This window comes from Lithobates pipiens, unplaced genomic scaffold (assembly GCF_037356315.1).
Source record: "Lithobates pipiens isolate NorthernLeopardFrog02 unplaced genomic scaffold, aLitPip1_a1.2 Scaffold_25, whole genome shotgun sequence".
NCBI lineage: Eukaryota > Metazoa > Chordata > Amphibia > Anura > Ranidae > Lithobates > Lithobates pipiens.
The window spans coordinates 54,683,798-54,705,005 of NW_027507787.1; the positions used below are offsets into that span (position 1 = coordinate 54,683,798).

General features: G+C 44.1%; 1 protein-coding gene across 22 annotated transcripts in view; it reads left to right on the forward strand.

Moving 5' to 3' along the window:
• Positions 1 to 21,208, forward strand: part of PAX2 (paired box 2) — a 90,966-nt gene that overhangs the window by 26,711 nt on the left and 43,047 nt on the right. For 8 of the 22 annotated variants that reach the window (XM_077454452.1, XM_077454450.1, XM_077454457.1 and 5 more), the window contains exon 6: positions 624 to 749. The exons of 13 other annotated variants lie outside the window; for them this stretch is intronic. In XM_077454452.1, the coding sequence (XP_077310578.1) occupies positions 624 to 749 (126 nt within the window). The remainder of the gene's footprint in view (positions 1 to 623; positions 750 to 21,208) is intronic. One more of the 22 variants, XM_077454453.1, reaches the window with a different exon arrangement.

The following is a 21,208-nucleotide window of genomic DNA, read 5'->3' on the forward strand; positions in this document are numbered from 1 at the left end:
TTTTTGGTTTGTTTGCAAAGACAGTCAACCTTTTGCATGCCAATGTAGTCCCGGTGATTTCTCTGGAAGTTATGTAGATTGTGCATAGTGTAAATGAGTGGTAGATGTTATTTTATGGATCAGACTACATTATTTTGAGGTCATTTATAAGAAGCCAACAGTTTCTTCTATATATATATATATATACCTATATTGCCTTTATATTAGCCTTATATCCAAAAGTACTTACTCAAATTTAGGAGTGTTCTGAGGATTCTTTTATACTGAGCTGCTCTTGACCATTATAAATGACCTCCATTCAGAAGTCATCTACAAACCAGTATGCTGTTTTAACTGATTTTCAGAGGCATTGGGGCTTTTATGCAATATGTTGTTGAATATTCATGCTTTTTCTCTATTGTTTTACTGACCATTTCAAAATGTTACAATATGCAAGGCGCAGTTTGCTCAGGCTGCAGGAATAGAGGCAAGAAGAAAGGTGAACTAGAGAAAGAAGATAGGGGAGGGAGTGTGACATGATACAGAAAAAAGAGCCTCCTGAAAGTCATCATAAATGATGTAATGAGTCGGCAGAAGTTGTATCCATAACTAAAGATATATGTTTTTCATTATGCATTGTGTAGGTAATTTGGATGTTACAGCTCTAAGCGAAAGATTGGGTTTTTTTCTGCACACAGGCAATATGGATACAAGCCATCGTGCACACATGTTGCACAGGGACAGACATGGAATACTAAAAAGCAGCCAAGGTACATTAAGTACACCAGCCCATTTGTTTTGTACATTACTACATTTTGACAAGTCCAGTACTGAAGTTCTGTTTCAGGTCTGTTGTGGGTCTATGGTCTATAACTCTTAAAAAAAATGATTTAAACATGAGGTTTTGCTAAGGTCAAGCAGTCCACAGGAGCTTTCACCAGCTTACAGATTTACTGGCCCTTTTCACAAATGCCAGAATTGCCAGACTGCCAATCTGGTATTGGTTAATTGATTTACTGAGTTAGGATTTGTACCTTATAAAATAACAATTGAAGACCTGGAAACTGAGTAACTAGAGTAGGCCATTGAATTTGTGTCTGAGGCTTGTTACAAATGGACAAAATCAGTGGGTGTGTCAGTTTTTGCCTAATGGAGTACTACCTGTTTTTATGTTAACAAAGGTTTGATCACATGACAACTTAGCTTTGTTCAGATCCAGTACTTCCTCTGGTGTTATCTTCCTACTGTTCCTATTGCAGTGGATTTGAGAATCAACGACTCTATCATATGACTTAGACAACCTGTGTCTGCAGTGAGGAGCAGGAAATGCTTGGGTGATTTTCGCCTAAAGTTAGTTCAATTTAAAACAACAGTTCAGGTTATCATTTGGCTGTAATAAAGAGGCCATTGGAAGATAAGGCACTGTTGAACCACTGACAAAAATAAGCTAAAACTACACATGGAAAGACATACTTAGAATAAAATTACTTTGGCATTGGAAAATATGTCATCTTCGGTAGTGATGGCCGAACGGTTCGCCCGGCGGTCGTTTCGCGGCGAATTTCCGACTTTCGCCGTCCGCGGGTTCGAACGCCTTTTTCCGTCGTTCGCCCCGGCGGACTTACGTGTTTAATGTATACAAGAACTTTAACCTTTCGTGACACGTTTATCATGTGTTACAGGACAACCAATTGAGACATGACAGCTCATGGACACTTGGACATTCCCCCTAACCTATAAATACACCCGATCCGGTGGCCATTTTACATTCTTTCTTCTGTCACTGTAGGGAAAGGATCCTGTGTGGAGTAGGGACAGAGAAAACGCTAGCTATTTGGTACACAAAAGTTCTTTTCAGGACTGGTATAGGTGTTAGGTCAGCAGCCTGAGTTTCTTTTGTCAGTTTAGATAAAGGGACAGAGCGCTGTATGCTGCTATTTTAGGGACAGCTCAGCCAGATTAGTCTTTCTTCATCATCATCATCATCATCATCATTAGCTGTTACTATCAGGTCCACAAAAGAGCTGTTCCAGCTAATCGTTCCAGCCTACTCTTTTTTGCCAATTTGTATAGGGACAGGCAGGAAGCAGTGTGTCAGGCAGTGAGGATAATTTTAAAGACTTGCTGTTACTATTAGTTCCACAAAGGTTCTTTTCAGGACTGGTATCAGTGGTACGGTAATAGGCTTGTACACGTATAATATTCTTTCTTCCAAATATAGAAAGAATATTATACTTGACTGCTGCCCTTCTGCTGCAGTCTGCTAATCATTCACAACTCACTTGTTCCACAAAGCTCTTTATCAGGACTGGTAACTTGGTCTGTCTAGGGTGCTACGGTACATAGGCTTGGGTGCGGTACAGTCTGCTGTTCTGTAAGGACCGCTATCGGTCCACAATACATAGGGTTGCCGTGCACTACTGCTGACCGCTGCCCTATACTGCAGCAGTCCTTCATTGGTATAGGGACTGACGTACAGTCTGCTAATCACTAACACACAACCTGCTTGGTCCACAAAAGTTCTTATAAGGACTGGTAACTTGGTATAGGGTGCTACGGTACATAGGCCTGAGTGCGTTACAGTCTGCTGTTCTGTAAGGACCGCTATCGGTCCACAATACATAGGGTTGCCGTGCACTACTGCTGACCGCTGCCCTATACTGCAGCAGTCCTTCAGCGGTATAGGGACTGACGCACAGTCTGCTAAACACTAACACACAACCTGCTTGGTCCACAAAAGTTTTTATAAGGACTGGTAACTTGGTATAGGGTGCTACGGTACATAGGCCTGAGTGCAGTACAGTCTGCTGTTCTGTAAGGACCGCTATCGGTCCACAATACATAGGGTTGCCGTGCACTACTGCTGACCGCTGCCCTATACTGCAGCAGTCCTTCATTGGTATAGGGACTGACGTACAGTCTGCTAATCACTAACACACAACCTGCTTGGTCCACAAAAGTTCTTATAAGGACTGGTAACTTGGTATAGGGTGCTACGGTACATAGGCCTGAGTGCGTTACAGTCTGCTGTTCTGTAAGGACCGCTATCGGTCCACAATACATAGGGTTGCCGTGCACTACTGCTGACCGCTGCCCTATACTGCAGCAGTCCTTCATTGGTATAGGGACTGACGTACAGTCTGCTAATCACTAACACACAACCTGCTTGTTCCACAAAAGTTCTTATAAGGACTGGTAACTTGGTATAGGGTGCTACGGTACATAGGCTTGAGTGCGGTACAGTCTGCTGTTCTGTAAGGACCGCTATCGGTCCACAATAGATAGGGTTGACGTGCACCACTGCTGACCGCTGCCCTATACTGCAGCAGTCCTTCAGCGGTATAGGGACTGACGTACAGTCTGCTAAACACTAATACACAACCTGCTTGGTCCACAAAAGTTCTTATAAGGACTGGTAACTTGGTATAGGGTGCTACGGTACATAGGCTTGAGTGCGGTACAGTCTGCTGTTCTGTAAGGACCGCTATCGGTCCACAATAGATAGGGTTGACGTGCACCACTGCTGACCGCTGCCCTATACTGCAGCAGTCCTTCAGCGGTATAGGGACTGACGCACAGTCTGCTAAACACTAACACACAACCTGCTTGGTCCACAAAAGTTTTTATAAGGACTGGTAACTTGGTATAGGGTGCTACGGTACATAGGCCTGAGTGCGTTACAGTCTGCTGTTCTGTAAGGACCGCTATCGGTCCACAATACATAGGGTTGCCGTGCACTACTGCTGACCGCTGCCCTATACTGCAGCAGTCCTTCATTGGTATAGGGACTGACGTACAGTCTGCTAATCACTAACACACAACCTGCTTGTTCCACAAAAGTTCTTATAAGGACTGGTAACTTGGTATAGGGTGCTACGGTACATAGGCTTGAGTGCGGTACAGTCTGCTGTTCTGTAAGGACCGCTATCGGTCCACAATAGATAGGGTTGACGTGCACCACTGCTGACCGCTGCCCTATACTGCAGCAGTCCTTCAGCGGTATAGGGACTGACGTACAGTCTGCTAAACACTAATACACAACCTGCTTGGTCCACAAAAGTTCTTATAAGGACTGGTAACTTGGTATAGGGTGCTACGGTACATAGGCTTGAGTGCGGTACAGTCTGCTGTTCTGTAAGGACCGCTATCGGTCCACAATAGATAGGGTTGACGTGCACCACTGCTGACCGCTGCCCTATACTGCAGCAGTCCTTCAGCGGTATAGGGACTGACGTACAGTCTGCTAAACACTAATACACAACCTGCTTGGTCCACAAAAGTTCTTATAAGGACTGGTAACTTGGTATAGGGTGCTACGGTACATAGGCTTGAGTGCGGTACAGTCTGCTGTTCTGTAAGGACCGCTATAGGTCCACAATAGATAGGGTTGACGTGCACCACTGCTGACCGCTCACCTATACTGCAGCAGTCCTTCAGCGGTATAGGGACTAAGAGTTTTGTCACAGGGTCATTTAAAAAATGACATGCAGAGGAAGAGGCAGGCCCTTCCGCAGGGGTGGTAGGGGTAGGGCAGGAGCAACAGGCTTGAGCCAAAGTGGGAAGTTGCAGAAGGTGCGTTCAATTACTTTAAAGGATGCACCAGACTTGGTTGAGTGGCTCGCTCAGCCTTACTCTTCTGCACCCTCCTCATCCTCTCGATCTGCACCCTCTTCTTCACTCTCTGCTATGTGCACCCCCAAAGACACTACCACCAACAACACGACCACCACCACCACCACCACATACCTTCCGCTTGAGTCACTGGAATTATTTTCCGATCCATATCAAGAGGACATTTCTGATGCGCAGCCACTCTTGGTATTGGATCAGGAAGAGGAGGTAGCAACAAGCGCTACTCAGCAGTCTGACGCCAGTACCCAGATCAGCCCAAGGAGGAGGTTGGTCCCCGGTGTTGCTGCCTACTCTACTTATAGCGGTGGGGAAGGTGACGTTGATGATGACGTGTCTAGTGATGTCACGTGGGTGCCCACAAGAGAGGAAGAGGAGGGGAGTTCAGAGGGAGATATGGACCAGCAGATAGGGAGGAGAAGCAGCAATGACTTACATTGCACAGCAGGGACAAAGCAGACTGCAAATGTATCAGGAGCGAGTCATCGACCATGTACGGTCACATCTGGCGCTCCCAGGACACCGGCACATGGCTCCGCAGTGTGGGCTTTTTTTAACGTGTCCGCTGCTGACAATAGCGTTGCCATCTGCAATCTTTGCAGTCAACGCGTTAGTCGCGGTAAGCCCAATACTCACCTAGGGACGACCGCCTTAAGAAGGCACATGAGCAGCCATCACCGAGCCCAGTGGGAGCAACGGAACACACAAAGCCACACTGCAGGCTCTCACCGTCCAGCCTCGTCTTCTACTTCTCCTTCTCCTCTCTCCTCACAATTGTCCTCCACTCCACCTTCCATCACGCCAAGCTCACATTTTTCTGCAAAAAGGCAGGCTTCCGTGGGCCTAATGTTTGAGCGTAAAAAAATGATGACGCCGGATAACCCTCTTGCCCAACGGTTGGCGGCTGGCTTGTCAGAACTCATAGCCCGCCAACTACTGCCATATAAACTGGTGGACTCGGAGGCCTTTCGCAAATTTGTGGCCATTGGAACACCACAATGGAAGGTCCCAGGAAGGAAGTATTTCTCAGAGAAGGGCATCCCAGAGCTATATGGCCATGTTCAGCGGCAAGTGAATGTATCTCTGGCACACAGTGTCGGTGCCAAGATACATCTGACCACAGACACGTGGTCTAGCAAACACGGGCAGGGAAGGTATATCAGTTTTACTGCCCACTGGGTGAACCTTCTGACGGCCGTCAAGCATGTAACCCGTGGCACCCGTGTAGATTTGGTTTTACCGCCACGGATTGCATGCAGGCCTGACTCTTCTTCTCCTCCTCCTACTCCATCCTCCTCCCTCTCCTCCTCAGCTGCCTCCTCCTTTTCCGCTGCTAGCGTCTCTTCCACTGCACCGCCCAAGCTCCCCAGAACCTATTCCACATGCCAGGTGAGACGTTGCCATGCCGTGCTGCGTCTGTTGTGCCTGGAAGCAAAGAGCCACACTGGCCCGGCACTCCTTTCAGCTTTGCGTTCACAGGCAGATGAGTGGCTAACACCGCTCAATTTGACAGTTGGTAAAGTGGTGTGTGACAACGGTGCCAATCTGCTTAGCGCATTGAAACAGGGCAAAATCACGCACGTGCCGTGCATGGCACACGTCTTAAACTTGGTCGTGCAGCGATTCCTTGTCAAATACCCTGGGGTCCAGGACATCTTGCGGCAGGCAAGGAAAATCTCGGCCCATTTCAGAAGATCTTACACGGCCATGGCTCGCCTTGCTGACATTCAGCGGCGACACCATCTGCCGGTCAGACGTCTTATTTGCGATTGCCCGACGCGATGGAACTCAACCTTCTATATGCTTGATAGGCTGCTCCAGCAGAAACGTGCAGTTAACGTCTACCTGTATGAACTCTGCGAAAGAAACGGTTCTGGGGAGCTGGGTTTTTTTTCACCGCGCCAGTGGCTGCTCATGCGCGACACATGCAGACTTCTGCGGCCATTTGAGGAGATCACCAAACTGGTCAGTCGCAGCCATGGCGCCATCAGTGACATGGTACCTTATGCCTTCTTTCTGGAGCGTGCATTGCGTCGTGTCATTGATCAGGCTGTGGAGGAGCAGGAGCGGGAAGATGAGGAAGTCGCAATGCTGGATGAATTCCCAGGGGGGGCTACTCTATCTGAGACAAGTCAACAACAGGAGTCTGATGAGGAGTCAGAGGAGGATGGTGCCGGGGCGGATGAGCAGGAGCAAGAAGAGCATGCTTTAAACCTTTCTGGGATCCCTGTTGTGCGAGGATGGGGAGAGGAGAATGAAGAGGACGACATTATCCTGGATGATGAGCAGGAGCCAGGCCACCACACCGCTTCCACTTTAGTGCAAATGGGGGCCTTCATGCTCCAGTGTTTTAATAGGGACCCCCGTATAAAAAGCATGAGGGTCAAGGACCAGTACTGGGTGGCAACGTACTTAGACCCCCGGTACAAACACAAAATGGCGGAAATGTTACCGCCGTCGCAGAGGGCTGTCAGAATGCAGCACTTCCAGGCCTTGCTTCGAGAAATGCTGCATTCTGCTTTTGCGTGCGCTGGCAGAGGAGCAATTCCCACTCCCAGAGAAGGATTTGCGGGTACCAATCCAACAGCGCCTGCAAGAAGAGGCCGGTTTGAAGATGTGTTGGTGACTTCGGATATGAGGTCATTCTTTCAGCCGACCCATCGACAGGTGTCATCCGGATCCAGCATCAGGGAACGCCTAGACCGTCAGGTGTCCGACTACATTGGGTTAACGGCCGATGTGGACGCTCTGAGGAGTGATGAACCCCTAGACTACTGGGTGGGCAGGCTTGACCTCTGGCCAGAGCTTGCCCAATTTGCAATCGAACTGTTGGCTTGCCCCTCATCCAGTGTCCTGTCCGAAAGGACGTTCAGCGCAGCAGGGGGGATTGTGACCGATAAGCGTACTCGCCTAGCTCACCACAGTGTTAACTACCTCACATTTCTAAAAATGAATGAGGCATGGATCTCGGAGGAATTCAACACATGTGATCAGTAGACCATGTATATGTCTATAAACAATTTTTGGAATCAAGCACACAGACCTTCTTAATTCATTTGGCTCACTTCCCTGACCCAAAAAAGCACACCGTACTATATGCCCCTACCCTCCTCTTTGAAGAGGTTGAGCGGTGTCATATTTCTACTGGGGCTGCTTATTATGAGGGGTTCCCACCATCCCTGTGCTGTGCTGACTTCCTCCTGGGTGTTCTTATTATGAGGGGCTCCCACCATCCCTGTGCTGTGCTGACTTCCTCCTGGGGGTTCTTATTATGAGGGGATCACACCATCCCTGTGCTGTGCTGACTTCCTCCTGGGGCTGCTTACGGTGCTGCTGTCAGCGCTGTATGTCACGGAGCTGCTGTCAGCGCTGTATGTCACGGAGCTGCTGTCAGCGCTGTATGTCACGGAGCTGCTGTCAGCGCTGTATGTCACGGAGCTGCTGTCAGCGCTGTATGTCACGGAGCTGCTGTCAGCGCTGTATGTCACGGAGCTGCTGTCAGCGCTGTATGTCACGGAGCTGCTGTCAGCGCTGTATGTCACGGAGCTGCTGTCAGCGCTGTATGTCACGGAGCTGCTGTCAGCGCTGTATGTCACGGAGCTGCTGTCAGCGCTGTATGTCACGGTGCTGCTGTCAGCGCTGTATGTCACGGAGCTGCTGTCAGCGCTGTATGTCACGGAGCTGCTGTCAGTGCTGTATGTCACGGAGCTGCTGTCAGCGCTGTATGTCACGGAGCTGCTGTCAGCGCTGTATGTCACGGAGCTGCTGTCAGCGCTGTATGTCACGGTGCTGCTGTCAGCGCTGTATGTCACGGAGCTGCTGTCAGCGCTGTATGTCACGGAGCTGCTGTCAGCGCTGTATGTCACGGAGCTGCTGTCAGCGCTGTATGTCACGGAGCTGCTGTCAGCGCTGTATGTCACGGAGCTGCTGTCAGCGCTGTATGTCACGGAGCTGCTGTCAGCGCTGTATGTCACGGTGCTGCTGTCAGCGCTGTATGTCACGGAGCTGCTGTCAGCGCTGTATGTCACGGAGCTGCTGTCAGCGCTGTATGTCACGGAGCTGCTGTCAGCGCTGTATGTCACGGAGCTGCTGTCAGCGCTGTATGTCACGGTGCTGCTGTCAGCGCTGTATGTCACGGAGCTGCTGTCAGCGCTGTATGTCACGGAGCTGCTGTCAGTGCTGTATGTCACGGAGCTGCTGTCAGCGCTGTATGTCACGGAGCTGCTGTCAGCGCTGTATGTCACGGAGCTGCTGTCAGCGCTGTATGTCACGGTGCTGCTGTCAGCGCTGTATGTCACGGAGCTGCTGTCAGCGCTGTATGTCACGGAGCTGCTGTCAGCGCTGTATGTCACGGAGCTGCTGTCAGCGCTGTATGTCACGGAGCTGCTGTCAGCGCTGTATGTCACGGAGCTGCTGTCAGCGCTGTATGTCACGGTGCTGATGTCAGTGCTCTGTATTACGGTGCTGCTGTCAGTGCTCTGTATCTCCTGCACCCTCTTGTTTGCCTACCCTGGTCCCTGACCTTCCCTCTCCTCCATTGCCTTCATTAGCTCCATAGTCCTGAATTGTCAGAACAATTTCCCAAATAAAAAAAAAATGCTTGTAGTTATCGATCCCAAATTCACCTCATACATGTATTATGCTATTGTCCAGGTGGTGGGACTACGTGCTACCCCCTAATAATTACCCCGTGGCCGCAAATTCGACCTAAAGGTTTGCGAAATTCGCCTCCCATTGAAGTCAATGGAGCCCGCGGCGAACGGTCGTTTTCGCGAACGTTTGTGTCCGTTCGCGTTTCGCGTTCGCGAAACGTCCCGTCGGAAGTTCGTCCATCACTAATCTTCGGTTTCCCCATTTCTCACAGAAGCTTTGTTTGCTCATAATATGTTTCAGGATCTGCTCCAGTCTACAGTCCCAGCTTAGAGTACACTAGAATATTACTGTGAAAGTCTATCCTAAATCTTCATCACTTGCTAGCAGTCACAAACATTACTGATGTGCAAGTATTATATTCACAATGGCTGCTCCATAGCGCAAGCCTAGCTTCAATGGTCTGCAGATGAACACAATCTATGTGGATATGGTGCAGGGGTTAAACATCTTTGGTGCAGTATATAAAACATGAAATCCAAGCCAGAACTAAACAAAGTAAGGGTGATTGTTTGTTTATTTATTTTCCGTCAGGACTCCAAGCAAAAATGTATAAATCTCTGTGAATATAGATGCATTGTCGGTAGTACAAATGCTATTTGGCCATCCTATATAAGGTGAGAAGTCCTCCTCTACTCTGTCATCTTTGTTGCTGCTTTCATTACACAGTTGCAGCGGCACGGATGATTAAGAAGAGTGGAGATAATTATGTGTCAGGATGATGTAGCCAAACTCTCTGGTTGGGTGAAGGCAGTAGAGTGATTCACAGTACCAGCTATATGCGAGAAACAGAGGTCTGAACGCTTCTATTCTCCCTTGTTTATTGAAAGAGTTAAGGGAAATCAGCCAAGTAATTCTCCTTTGTACATTTTCCCAGATTCCACTGTTAAACAGAAACAAGCACAGGGAGATATCTTAAATAAACGGCATTTAATCACATTCTAGAGGGAAATGATTATTCGACAACGACCGGGTTAAAATGAGAATTTGGTGGCATGCTCTGGCTGGGCCGTGTAACAAATTTATTATTATTTTCATGATGTTTCGGGTTTTATGCTTTATTCTTGGATTTACAACCAGCTTGGTATATTGTTGGAGTTATTATAACTGACTGAAGCAGCATCATTTCAGGCAATTTTTTTCCTCTTTATAGATTTGTTAGATTTTTGCTGTGTTGACAGGTTACACAGAGCCGGGCTATGAGGTTTTATTTTTACATTCCGGTTTTCAATTTTTATAGTGCGTCTAAAATTATATACTGCCTTTGTGCAACATATTCAGTAAGTTTAACCCTCTAGACATCTCTGAAGTCTTTTTAGTTTCACTAGAGATAAATAAGCATAGTTCATAATGCAGTTGCAGTCAACTGGAACTGATGTTTCAGATTTGGACAACAGGCTTTTTCAGAGCTTTTCAAATATTGTAGGCCTGTTAAAAATATGGTAATTAGTTGTACTTGCTTACAGTATTTAAAGAGCACCTATAATGCAGCACTAAAGATCTCCTGTTATGGGAACGTTCCAGTCTAGGTTGCCAGCTCTAACTATTGGTGGCTCTGCCATGTGCTATCAACCCCTAACAGTCCTCTTTCAATAATGAGACCATGATTCCACTCAGGTCTACATTCACTTGGTGGACTGAGATCTTACTATGCTGATAAAATGTTTTTAATGTAGAAATTTATTTTTGCAGATATAATTACCAGTACCAGTAAAAACCCAGAGCTGTGAGATGTAGAGAATCCCTACATGCTACTGCACAGAGGGATCAAAGAAAACTAGAAATCTCTTTTAATGCGACAGCTTAAATAAAAGCTGCAATTAATGGTGCAGTACTTTGTACAGTACATCATATAGTTCTGTTTACATCTGGGGGGTTCAGTACAGAGAAACACAGAAAGATGACTGCACATGTATCTGGTCATTCTAGTTATTGGTCCAGTTCAAAGGTTTGCATTTACATACAATACACTGTGAAAATGTGATTCCAAAAGTCTGGCTGGGTGCGCTTTGCACACAAGTGAAGTGTAGTGACAGGTGACCTCCAAGGATCATTTCACTGAAACCACTCTATAAATACTGTAGGTCTTTTTGACCCTCACGCGTAAACAGGCTTCAAAACTGACCCTTTTCTCATCTGTGTATAAAACACCATAGTAAGCTATACCATAAAGAGTCTATGACCATTTAGAACAAAAGGAGAAAGCTGCTGATATAATGTGTTGCTATATGTATAAAGTGAACTGACAAAGACAAAAATATGGGAGCTGCCTTGCTAAATTACATTTTAAAGGTGCAGATTCTGGCTGTCATCCTGATATTGTTTTCCAGATCTAGAATAAGCATGTCAGGACAGTCATTAATGGCCACCTGCTTGTTCAAGATAAGAAAGTGCCCTGGGGTATGCCCCTTTAAAAAGCAAGCAAGCAATAGAAAATGTGCAGGTTTTTATACCCCCAGCTTCACTTTAAAGAGGAAACAGTAATTTTGCCCATTCAGGGCAAAGTAACAGTGTATGTAAAACGACCCCCCTCCTGACCCCCTGATATTCACCCCTCCAACTGTACCACATTGCCCCTGCCTCTAGCTCAGACAGCTAAAAAATACACACTACTTCCTGGAATTGGGGAGCATGTGACCATCATACTGTGTCAGTCATCAGATCCAGTGGCCAATTGTTAGGTCCAAGATTTGTCACATGACAAAGGGGGTGATGTTTCCTTAGGTTGCGATAGAGAAAGGATTATTGAGGGATCACTGGAAAGGTGAGTATCAGTAGGTCATGGGATAGAGGTGGGCTTTTTACAGATGCTATCATTCTGTTCTAAATTGACAAGCCACCAGTGTCTCTTTAAGCTTTGATTATATCAAAGCACTTTATTTTTATTCTAAAATCTCACATATAAAGTCTCTATAAAACACTTGTGAGCTTTCTTCTGTGTGAAATATGGTGCCCGATACATTTTGTTCATTGACATTACGCTCTAATAGCTATGGCTATGCTTGTAGGTGTCTGGCTCCATCAGGCACTTCTTCCCTGGCAGTGTCATTGTATGTCTCCCTGGCACATTTTTCCCACATCTGGCACAAACATTTTATCCCAGATAAAAGAGATTAAAAAAAATATCTGTACTCTTTGCCTCCTCTAGCCTTAAACACAATTTTTAACTCATTGATGTTATTGTCAGTGTTCCTCTAGTCTGCCTCTCCCTGCCGCCCCCCCCCCCCCCCCATCATACCTTTGGAAGTATTCAAATTGGCATGTCTGTTTGTTACTACCTCCTCATGGGGACAGTATGCTAAGATATACTGAATAGTGTCTTAGAAAAATATGAATGAACTGTAAACATAGACTGAGGACATTGATATCTGTGAATTTTAATGATAGGTCTCCTTAGATGAAAACACTTTTGGATGCATACCTTAGAACAGTAGTACTCAACTGGCAGCCCTCCGCTGTCACCCTTATGGTTCTCTCCTTGCCCATGGAAGAAAGTATTTTATTCCATACTGTTACCTACAGATTTCTGAGAAGACGCAGGTGAGGATAAAATCAGACACTGCATCAAGTCTGCACCAAACATATTGCTGGGTTTTACTTCTAGTAAACCTGGAGCCTCCTTTTAGAAACAGGAGCCTCATTTGAGATCCCCAAATTTTACATTAGGCGTAAATACTCGGATTTACACATTACCCTCCAAAACCAATTTGCTCCTACATGTTTGCTCACAAGCTATCCACAGTAGTTTGTCCTCTTTAACTGTGTTTGGCAAGCAATAAATATTCATGTAAGGTTTTAATATTTACTGACTAAAAATATATATTTTTTTAATTGTATTCCTGAGCATACAGTAATTACATAAAAACATTATACATTAATTTCAAAGGTAGAGGATGGGCGCAGGCTTCCAATATACAGCACTGCTTGTGATTATCAGGCCATTTTTGATAGTCTAGAGCTCAATAATGAGTACCTCAGTAATCATGGTGCTTGTGATCACATCGGAGCTTTTTCACTTAATGGAAAATCCCTCTGTAAGTGGGCCTAACACTTTCTGTTACTTCGTTCAGCAGATAGGATCACAGTATTGCATGTGTGTTGCTCATACCTTCAGGCAAGGATCAGAGCAGGTCTCAGCACCCAAGCAGCTCATTCAAGGATCAGCAGATATCTTCTTTTCCATTTCTTGGGGATATTTCTGACTTTCTAACTCTCACCCCAAGGAAATAGCTACCTTTTAGGGGAATAATAATATAAAACATACATTAATGCTCAATTATTAGGGCAGCTGGCAGGCACAAGTACATTCAATTGTTTTAGAGTAGTTACTAAGAGTAACATGGTTCTCTGAAGATAAAGCCTTTCTAGGGCCATTTGGAGATATCTTCAATAACCACTTTCACCCATTGATTTGATATATGCACTTAACTCTTCTAAGAAATTAGCTTTGTGATGGGAATGCCTCACCTTTTTTCTATAAGTTTCATCCCTTGAAACTATATCTCAGTTATTCTTATCCTAAGTTCACTGGTGTGTTGTATATCTTGAATTCTTTACTGAGATCATATTGCTGCTTGCATACATGTGTATAGCTAATCATCTATAGTTTTTAATAATTGTGATGTAAGAAACACAGACAAGAAGAAATTAATAGTACTGACATAAAACACTGCACTCATGTAGTATTAATAAAGGAAAAGCATGTACCTGTCAGTTGCAGATAAACCACAAGTATATAGCAAGTGAGTATGATAAGTAATTATTATATGTAATCAAAAGCACAGAGTCATAATGTTCCAGGAAGACTCATTCACACAGTTGATGAATAAGCCCAAGCAGGCCAAGATGACCTTGTGAGCCACAGGCCGCTCTATATTTTTTTTAAACGATTAAGTAGAATGTCAAAAATACACGCCTTTGCCAAGCCTGTGTGAATAGTGTGAACCTCCTCAGTACAGAGCTGGTTAATTATAACCGCCTAGTTGAATCATTAAACTGATTTTAAAAGCAAATATGCACTGTCAGCCATTTTGCTGACTACAATGATAGCAAGAGCTGCGATTGATGATATCTCCTTGTCCTAGCGCCTTCTTCGAGAACCTCCCAACTCAGAACAGTGAGATTCATTTGAAAACCTGTGAAATGGAAATAGAAGTTCTGAACCCCCAGTGTTAGGGAAAAAAGAACAATTATTTACACACAATTTAGCACACACTCTCATATGTCTAAATGTTTATCCCTCAGTATTTATGTCTGTGACACTTGCAGCAGCTGTCTGTCCCTCTGGCATTCTCACTGTCCGTCTGTCTCCCTGGCACTGGCACAATCCTTCTCCCTATGCCACCCTTTTGTCTTTACGGTCTTACAGAAATGTTTCTTCTTACCGAGCAGCCCATTTAACACTTTCTTTGCCGTGTGGTACACAGTTTGACATTCTACAAGCTCATTGCTTTTGGCTTGTTTGCCACCCTGGTAACAGTATTCAAGTTTGATGATGTTGCTGGCCATTGCTTGCATCAAACCCATTTTATACATGTGTGGGTATAAAGCATGGCATGTCGTCCATCTCCTGTGTCTTATGCAGGGTTTGGGGTGGGTGGTAGAAAAAAAGTGTGGCATCTTGTCACTGCTTCTATGGCAGGCCAGCTAGAGTGTCATGTTAGGTGACATTTGAATTTACAATTCCGCTGAGAAAAGCTATTAATTCACAAATTAACATTTTCCTTCTCTCTCCATCTTACCCTCTCTCACTTTCTCTCTCATTCTTCCCCTGTATCTCTCATGGATGTGCAAGCATTTGAAAGACAAAGGAAATCGCCTTAAGGAACTGGCTTTACTGCTAGTCTGTCTGTGCTGAGATTGCTACTACAGCTTCTAGATATATAAACCAATTACCTGAACAGCTATGTGCATGGCAGTCTGCTATTACCTCCCTGTGTAGACTCGGGAACCAGTGGCAGATAATAATATGCTGTATCTAGTTAATATGAACCAGTGTCACCCCATCTTCTTGTCCACAATTACAGTTCAGTAATATATATATATATATATATATATATATATATATATATATATATATATATATATATATATATATGTATATATATACAGTATCTCACAAACATGAGTACACCCCTCACATTTTTTAAAACATTTTATTATATCTTTTCATGTGACAACACTGAATAAATTACACTTTTCTACAATGTAAAGTAGTAAGTGTACAGCTTGTATAACAGTGTAAATTTGCTGTACCCTCAAAATAACCCAACACACAGGCATTAATGTCTAAACCGTTGGCAGCAAAAGTGAGTACACCCCTAAGTGAAAATGTCCAAATTGGGCCCAAAGTGTCAATATTTTGTGTGGCCACCATTATTTTACAGCACTGCCTTAACCCTCTTGGACATGGAGTTCACCAGAGCTTCACAGGTTGCCACTGGAGTCCTCTTTCACTCCTCCATGATGACATCAAAGAGCTGGTGGATGTTAGAGACCTTGCGCTTCTCCACCTTCTGTTTGAGGATGCCCCACAGATGCTCAATAGGGTTTAGGTTTGGACACTTGGCCAGTCCATAACTTTTACCCTCCGCTCCTTTAGCAAGGCAGTGGTCGTCTTGTAGATGTGTTTGGGGTCGTTATCATGTTGGAATACTGCCCTGTGGCCCAGTCTCTGAAGGGAGGAGATCATGCTCTTCTTCAGTATGTCACAGTACATGTTTGCATTAATGGTTCCCTCAATGAACTGTAGCCCCCCAGTGCCGGCAGCACTCATGCAGCCCCAGACCATGGCACTCCCACCACCATGCTGGACTGTAGGCAAGACACACTTGTCTTTGTACTCCTCACCTGGTTGCCGCCACACACGCTTGACACCATCTTAACCAAATAAGTTTATCTTGGTCTCATCAGACCACAGGACATGGTTCTAGTAATCCATGTCCTTAGTCTGCTTGTCTTCAGCAAACTGTTTGTGGGCTTTCTTGTGCATTATCTTCAGAAGAGGCTTCCTTCTGAGACAAAATCCATGCAGACCAATTTGATGCAGTGTGCGGCACATGGTCTGAGCACTGACAGGCTGACCCCCCCCAACCCTTCAACCTCTGCATCAATGCTGGCAGCACTCGTACGTCTATTTCCTAAAGACAACCTCTGGATATGATGCTGAGCATGTGCACCCAGCTTCTTTGGTCATCCATAGCGAGGTCTTTTCTGAGTGGAACCTGTCCTGTTGAACCACTCTATGGTCTTGGCCACCGTGCTGCAGCTCAGTTTCAGGGTCTTGGCAATCTTCTTATAGCCTAGGCCATCTTTATGTAGAGCAAAAATTATTTTTTTCAGATCCTCAGAGAGTTCTTTGCCATGAGGTTCCATGTTGAACTTCCAGGGACCAGTATGAGAGAGTAAGAGCGATAACACCAAATTTAACACACCTGCTTTCCATTCACACTTGAGACCTTGTAACATTAATGGGTTAGATGAAACCAGGGAGGGAAAATGGTTAATTGGGCCCAAATTGGACATTTTCACTTAGGGGTGTACTCACTTTTGTTGCCAGCGGGTTAGACATTAATGGCTGTGTGTTGAGTTATTCTGAGGGGACAGCACATTTACACTGTTATACAAGCTGTACACTCACTAATTTACATTGTAGAAAAGTGTAATTTCTTCAGTGTTGTCACATAAAAAGATATAACAAAATATTTACAAAAATGTGAAAGGTGTACTCACTTTTGTGAGATACTGTATATACCTCTATGCTACAATAGTATTATTTTATGATAAAAATATGGCGCTCAGTTTTAGCTGTTGCTGATCTAATGGAGGTGTTTTATGATATTTATGATAGTTTGGGATTCTTTGAGTACACATTCTTTTTCGCTGAGAGTTGTATAATACTAACCATACACAAGACTTAGACAGCATATGTCATATGAAATATACAGCAGATAAAATGGCAGTATGATTGGCTCAGTTGGAAATGTTTTAATCAAATTTTGAGTTGTTCTCCAATATGATTGGTCTTAAGAACATGTATATGCATATTTTCAGTGTTTCAATGGAGTTCAGCTGTCATCTAGGATGTAATGCCAATATGGCGAGATGTGGAGATGATCAAAATACTTGTCATAAGCATGTCAGCTGCTTCAAAATCAAGCCACATTTTGTGATAACAAATCCAATTATTGTTACTCATACAAAATAGTACCTAGATCTTTCTAGTTAACACAACACCTCTCTTGTAGCTACAAACTTTGTAATGAGGATGGCAGTGGAGACTATTAAATGAGTGTTACACTGAGCTTCTGGTATAGTGCTATTATAAGGCTTTAAAACAGCAATATTAAATCTGGCAATGCAGCGTGCATCAGATACTTGATTAACTTGATTAACACTGATAAAACTTTAATGGTCTAGATGCAACTTTTCAGAAGCTTTGTAAACAGAGCCCATGGGATCTGTGAGTTTCCCTTGGCCTTGTCAAGGCCTAGTCATTAGACTGGAGTCTCACTTACCAAAAGGAAATCTGTCCGTTCCCAGGATCACTGGCATCACAGACGTATCACTCATCAAAGCCCAAAATTATTATCCCTCCCCTGCAAGGCTTAATTATTTGGGCTCACAGTGCCCTTAGCAACTTGTGCAGTACATTCACCAAAGAGAAAGAACTAAACACATTCTGGCCTCTAACTTTAATAAAGTACAGGAAATGATTGTTTTTCTTCCAGTCTTTTTCTCCTGTTTGTTGTTGCTTACAGGAAGGGACACACCGTGAGACAGAAAGAGCTGTATTGTCTTATTACTACTGGTAATAAAAACTCACCTGCTATTTAGATGAGGGAGGGGGGGGGGGGGCAGGGAGACCCTCCCACATTCCTGAATATGCTGTTGAAGTTTAGAGATCCCCTGACTTAGGTGAGTTATCTTCCCATCCCACACACTGTAAGAGATGGATAAAAATCACCAAAGGAATCAGCAGGCGGTGCCAGTAACTCAAACCGCCCTGACCGTTCGGTGAACCTAATCCTGGTGACCTTGACAGCACTGGAAGGCGGCCTCAGAAATCCCAACCTTTTCAGAGATGTAGACTGACTGTGGCTCGTGTTCCCTCTTGAAGAGAACGCTACAGGAGACTCTAAACCTGTCTGTAGTTTTCCATTCTTGTGTATTAACTGCTGCTCATATCAATGCACCTGTATTTATGACTCTATAATTTATCCGACACATATATATCAAACCAAGAAATTCCAGGGAAACAGTTTCTTCTAATAGACACTTGGCCAAATGCAATCAAATAATCAAAAAGTGACAATTTCCTAGCAATATCATAACAGGATGACAAATTAGGACAGTGTTACATCAGGTCAATTCATATTGTCTTTTGCAAAAAAACTACGGTATATAGTTGTAAAATGAATACAATATTCTGAGGAGCAATAAAAGTGGCTCGGTTGAAACATTTCACATGTATAATACTAAAAAGAACTTATGAACATGTCAGAAATGTACATATATAGTGGTAGCTATATCTAGGACTCACCATAGTGAGTTAAATTAAAATAATTTGGATAGTGGAAAAGTGTACAACAGCATTCCTTTCTGACATACATTGCGGGAAAGAGATTTACAAGGGGCTGATTATGAAGTTGGAGTATTAAAGATAAGGGCTTCAGCTCTGTGTGTGTTCGGAGATGACGGCAGACAGAAGCAATGGTCTTATGACTGAAAAACAGGTTTGCTCCTCTTCCACTGGAGGTCAGATTTGACCTTAGATGATTAATCAAACACCTCCCTCATAAATCCTTTCAGAAGAGCTTTCAAATTCTTCATGTGCTGAGATTTGATTTAAACATTTGTTAAGGTATATGTGTAGTCAAAACTTTTTTTAGTTTTGGATAATGTAGGGAAGGATTAGAACCACTGTCGCATATTTATTGCTGTCTGTGTCCTGGTAAATTCATTGTTTCTTAGTTTCCTAGTGGCCATCGTTGCTAGGACAAACAAGGGCAAATATAAAATATAAGAGTTAATTCTAGCACTACAGTCATGGGTAAATCTTCCAATAAATATACTTTTTTTTTCCAGGGACAACTGTCTAGGAGGGGATTTCCTTTCCCCTTGTACCTAATTTTACCTAATTTTGACAGGTCCTCGGGCTCACTCGCTTAGGCGATCTGATTTGAAGTTCAGCCATCTCTCACTGCTTGCAACCTCCTGGGATAGGTCACAGGTCCTGGAAGGCTACAGGACCATTCACTGAGTGCATCATGGCTCTTGCATGCTCAGTAGGGAGCCAGCTGTAAAACTGCAGGGAGTCACAGCTGGCTTCTCACAGAAAACATGACAGCGCTGGGGACCCAAAGCCCAGCGAAGAACCAGCCCAAGTGAAGAGAGCACTGGATCCCTGTGCTGATAAGTGTCTTTTTATTAAGGTCGGGTTCACATGCGTGCGGTTGCAGGTCTGGTGCATTTCTTTTCACCGGTTCAGGTGCGATTCAATTCCGAATGTTTGCCCGAATTCACACCTGTACCGGACAAAAATGCATAGAATCCTTTTGCAATCTGCACTGCGGACACTCCCAACCTGTGTGAGCCAGCTCCATTGAGAGCCGCTCACACTCGCATATTATGCAAATTTAATGCAATTAAATGCAATGCAATTGCAAATGCAAATGTAATGCAATGAATTTTATGTGAAAAATGCATCTAATTCGCACATATGTGAACCCAGCCTCAAAGTTTTCAGCTACAGTATTTGCGGTTGCTGATCTTTTTAAAACTGAAGTACCTCTTTAAATTCCAAGTTTTACTGAACTGAAAATCAATGAGGACCCAAACCTCATTCCTACTTATAAGTTATGACTATTGTATTTCTAGGCCCTCTTTCCCATTACTGGAGTTCCTATACAGAGCTGTATATGAGACAAGGTGAAGTAGGCCAATGGTTCTCAACCTCAGTCCTCAAGTACCCCCCAACAGGCCATGTTTTGGGAATTTCTCTTAGATAAAACATCTGTCCAAAATTCCAAGTCATTGACTCTGATTTAAAGCAGCTGTGCAAGATAAAGGAACACCTTCAAACATGGCCTATTAGGGGTACTTGAGGACTGAGGTTGAGAACCACTGAAGTAGGCAATGTACTATTGGAAGGATGATTCCTGTAGTAATTCAGGTTCTTTTGTATAACAACATGTGTTCATTGTGCACCTTTTATCCAACTCTCATCAGTGGGAAGTTTAAAATTTGCATTATTGCTGTTTTCAAGGGCATGGTCTAAGTACAGAACTGCAACTTGTCTTATACAGAAACAAAATCATGTTGGTTTTGCTGTAAAAGCATGTATTGTTTCCATCAACTGCCACGTTGATATGGTTATAGTTTGCATTGATTGTATGAAACAATTATTTCAAATCAGTTGTGAATTCCTAGTTAATATCAACAGTCTTTTATTCCAGTTGTCACCCTTTCTTACATAGAAAGCATCATATCCCAGCATGCATCAGTGTTACATTATTGGTATGTTATGATGATATAACTGCAAACAGTTAACTAAAAAAATTTTAAGTTCAAAAAGTTCAGTGTTCACAGAGAAGTAGCATATAGCAACAAATCTTAATAATACTTTCAGTAAAATTAAATATGCACATCATCCTCACCCTTGACACAGTCTTAAAGTGATTGTAAAGGCAATTTTTTTGAAAAAAATAACAAACATGTCATACTTACCTCAACTGTGCAGTTTGTTTTGCACAGAGTGGCCCAGATCATCCTCTTCTGGGGTCTCCTGGCGGCGCTATTAGCTCCTCCCAGCATCGTATTACACCCAGGGGGTTACCTTGTGGGCGTGCTTCTGAGTCCAGCATTTGCGTCTATAGACGCCGAATGCAGGACTCGGCCCTGCCCCCCCAGCACCTAAGTCATTGTATTTGATTGACAGCAGTGGGTGCCA